General features: G+C 34.7%; 1 protein-coding gene across 1 annotated transcript; it reads right to left on the reverse strand.

The window, feature by feature from the left end:
• Window positions 1-590: 590 nt before the first annotated feature.
• On the reverse strand, window positions 591-2,838 carry LOC113766326. The gene is made up of 7 exons (XM_027310530.1): window positions 2,736-2,838; window positions 2,355-2,614; window positions 2,063-2,266; window positions 1,708-1,813; window positions 1,287-1,570; window positions 682-918; window positions 591-611 (listed from the first exon to the last, which is right to left on the reverse strand). The coding sequence occupies exons 1-7, from the start codon at window positions 2,836-2,838 to the stop codon at window positions 591-593; spliced, it is 1,215 nt and encodes a 404-aa protein (XP_027166331.1).
• Between the last annotated feature and the right edge of the window lie 1,544 nt (window positions 2,839-4,382).

Genomic DNA, 4,382 nt, shown 5'->3' on the forward strand with positions numbered 1-4,382 from the left:
ACACTTGTACATGTTGCCAAAAGGTGTTTGTCTAGGCACAATGAAGTGCATTATATACATTAATGGAGGCAGTTCACAATGCAGTGTTTACCTGTCTTTCAGGGCATTTTCTACCGTTGTTAAAAGGAATCTTCAAACTCTCAAAAAAGTGTCATGATATGTGGTTTTAGTAGATGCATTAGTTTCAATGTAGACATTGGCAAGTGCCTCAATAGCTATCTGTTTTTTTTTTGGTGCAATTTTCATCCAAATTTTGTACTCTAATCTCCTAATACAATACGCCAAACACATAACATGCAAAAGTAAGATAGCCACTATGCCAAAGAATATAAATCTGCTTGAAAGTTTATACCTCTCATAATAAATTTTATGACCATTTCATAAAGTACACAAATCTAAAGTTAATTCAAAAACTAGCTCTAAACAAAAGGCTGCCATCCAACTCTTGCAATAGAATCCAGCAGCATCCTCACAAAAATATTCCACAAATTTGAAGTTAACTCAAAAACTAGCATTGCTTCTCTAAACAAAAGGCTGTTGTCCAACTCTTGCGATAGAATCCAGCATTGTCTTTTCTAAAAGTGCAACTATCAATCCTCATGAATCTTTACCTATACATTAAGTAAGAACACCACTTCATTATCCATCCAACTTACAAAACAGTTTTGTGTCAAAGTATACCAATTTCAGTGGCCAAGCAATCGGTGCACCAAGTGCATCTTCAATTGTCTGCAAGAGCCCATAAGGCCTAATCAATTGTTCGCTGCGTTCCACCACAATTTGTACTAGTATTTCACACCAACATGGTCCTAATGATTGTCCGCCAACAACTTTAGAAGGATCAATTCCTTGGAGGCAACCAATAGCTAGATATTTTGTTGGATCAAGCAAACTGACAATATCCACCCAATCACCTTCCTACAAGATAATTTAAAGTCATAGAATTGAATTAGATAAATTTATTTTAAAAAATTTGATAGAGTTTCCCTTGCATTTTGAACATTTCTCCAATTTTCAGCAATAAAACTTATCAACCACGACCCTACTAAGTTGAAATTGCCATGTTTTAGTATTCAACATAACCAAACAAAATAGCAGTTTAATTAATCAACAAGTTTCAAACAATAAAAGCATCCTCACATGATATAATCACAATAAATTCTTGAAAAGAATCATGAACATACCTGAAGAGAACGAGCACCAATAGGTGATTTTGAAACATGATTAGAGGATGTTGAATTTATCTAGCCACCGGTTTTTGAGCCACTATTTTGCTGCTGACACACCATTGCTTTGAGCTCTGTAAGTTCTTTGGCTTGGTCTTTAAGCTGCTGATCTTGTTCAGCAAATTTTTCTTCCATCTTAGAAATTGCTGCCTTTTGCTCCATAACAATACGCTGACAAGTGCTGCGACTAGGTGCATTACCCCATTTGTCTGATGGTGTCACACCTAGACCATACATGCGCACACGTCCATTCTTATCTTCCCTAAATACTTGGGCGAATGTATCATCACGACCAACATCATCATTAGAACCAGGAGGAAGTTGGCTAACTTTTTCTTTCAAAGCTTGTTGTATTCAAAATCTAGAAAAAGTTTAATATTACTAAAATCGATTATCTTACATCAATCAAGATAAAATCAGTCTTAAGTTAGTAGACAATTTCAGTCATTTAGGGTACTAATTTCATCAACCAATTAGTGACTCACCAATGTAGTTGCAACGTCATCATTTCCCGGGTTTCCATTTGAGTCAGTATAACAGTGTTCGAACATGTCAACTCGTGATGGAAGATGACCTAATTTTTTCATCTATAGAAAACGATGTCTCCATAAGACCACTAGGTGATACAAGGAAAAACTAAATTAAACTAAAATGTTAAACAGATTTACCAATTTCTTTTGAATTTGAGCATACGATTTCTTCCCTGTCTTATGATTCATTGTTTTCTTGGTCCGACTCATCTTATTCTTCTCGCTGGTATTATGAAATTATAGAAAATAGTAGAAACTTATAATCTCAACATAGTGATTGATATTTAATAGTTAAAACAACTATACCTTTGTTTCCTCTAAGCTCCAATAAGCCAGAAGATTTCTCCACTGATCTTTCAAGATCCGTTGATCCCTATTGTTAATTTGACTCTCAATGGATTCATTTGGATTGTAATATTTTGCCTTTAAAGCTGATTTCCAATTTCTCCATTTTTTGCCAATAGATTTCAAAGTCCAGAAATCTGCACCTGGAGGAAGACGAAATTTTTCCTACAATAACACCTCAAATAGTTAGATACATATTTTTGTCATATAAAAGGTACAGATGTACATTTGAATTAAGAAAAATGTGTATTACCTTCACTAGTACAAGCATGTCTTGCTTCTTATCAGTTGTCATTTCACGCCAATCTGTCACGTCTATAGGAGCATACTTTCCATTTCTTGCTATTGTTCCTAAGAACTCAGCAAATTTGGACTTGTTCTTACCAACAGGCTCACTATCCTTATCAAATCTAACTTTGTACCGATGACAACTACTAGGTTTACCCCATATTTCTGTCATATATGTTGGCCCTCTAGTTTTTCTTTGTGAATTTTCATCTGCATTTTCTTCATCTACAACCATGAAATATGACCCCAGTGAATTTCATTACCAAAAGAACTAGTAGAACTGAAATTTTGAAACTGGATCCCAAGAATGAACTGCAAAACTTAACATGACTTATTAGAGATGTACTTGTAGAATTAGGTTCCTCAATGTGAATCTGATTTTCAACTATATCCTCGGGTTGATCAACAAGTGTATTTCCATTAATCTTCTGTCTTTTAGTCCTTGCCATTCCTACAAATGAAAACATTTAACAAATGGAAGAACACAAATGCAAAAAGGATAGCAAAATCTCAAACAAATATGATAATAGTAAGGCTATAACTATATTGAAGTTTTTCATCTACAAACAAATCAATTTTAAAGTGCAAGTAGGTGGGTTAAAATAGAAATTTCAAAGTAGGCAAATGCAAAGACATAACAAGGATAATCTGAATTTGCATCGACAAAAAGTGCATATGAAATTGGGACTATGTTTATAGTTACAACTTTTAGAGTTTTAATAGCAAAAACTAAGCATTTCAGCAATTCAGGCTAGTGGAGGATTTCATCTCTATCATCTTCTCGAACCCATCGAATGTCTTCATTCTCATTGTCCATTTGAGTTGCTAAGGTAATTGTGCTCTGCAAATACATCTCAGTATCACATACGAGGTCCATCATAAACTCATTCCTTGGAGACGTAGCAACAACAACATTCCAGCCTTCAGCTAAGGGGTCTGCAACATAAAAAACTTGTGAAACTTGGGTTGCTATCACATATGGCTCAGGGTGAGGCTTTACATTCTTGAAGTTGGCCAATGTGAATCCATCCTCATCTTGTTTTAATCTTTTGCTTTTTGATATCCAATCGCATTCAAATAAGGTGACAATTCGGCCTTCAGTGTAATTTAACTCAAGGATATTCGTCAAAATACCATAGTAAGCCATGTCACTTAAAATTGGATTATTATCTTTAGTACTTGAAAAGCTTGATGTTGTTGCATTGACAAGAACCCCACTATTTTGAGTTTTCCTTTGAGATTCTAATTGTCTTGTATGAAAGCGAAAGCCATTGACAAGAATCTTTTGATATGTTCTCCCCACGTTGTTTGGACCCCTAGCCAAAAGTTTCAAATCTTTGGAGATGTCAACACCATCAGCCACTGGAATCCGCTTAACCTATTATATAAAAAATGTAACAATGACAAAATTTCTTTTTTATGCATAAAAAATATAAGAGAACCTGTAAGATTGTTCAGCTTACATGGTTCGAAAACCAATCTGCAAAGTTCTCACAATGAATACGCTCAATGACATGTTTTCCAACATGTGGATTTTGCTCATCCACCATTTTATGGTGTTGGCTGCATATAGAAACTCACTAAGTATTCAACATATATAAATTTTTGAATTGAAAGGAATCTACTTACTCAACATATGGCTTGATGTGGTCACAATTAAATAGCACATATTGATGTGCTTTTCTCAAAATTTCATTGCTGAAATTTGTTGGAGTTCCTTTTCCTAATGGACGACATGAACTGGAAAATATATCCAACCTTTCACTTGAGGTCTCGCCCACATCATCATTTCTACTTGTCCGATTAAACTTAGTTTCAACATAATCAGCTAGGTATAAGGAACAAAAATTCAAACATTCCTCGGCTAAATACCCTTCAGCAATGCAGCCTTCTGGTCGACTTCTATTTCGGACGTAGGATTTCAAAGTTCCTAAATACCTTGACAAGGCAAGTTTTAATTCAGATTTAGAATATTGAGATGAAGTTAATTACT

This window comes from Coffea eugenioides, chromosome 3 (assembly GCF_003713205.1).
Source record: "Coffea eugenioides isolate CCC68of chromosome 3, Ceug_1.0, whole genome shotgun sequence".
Taxonomy (NCBI): Eukaryota; Viridiplantae; Streptophyta; class Magnoliopsida; order Gentianales; family Rubiaceae; genus Coffea; species Coffea eugenioides.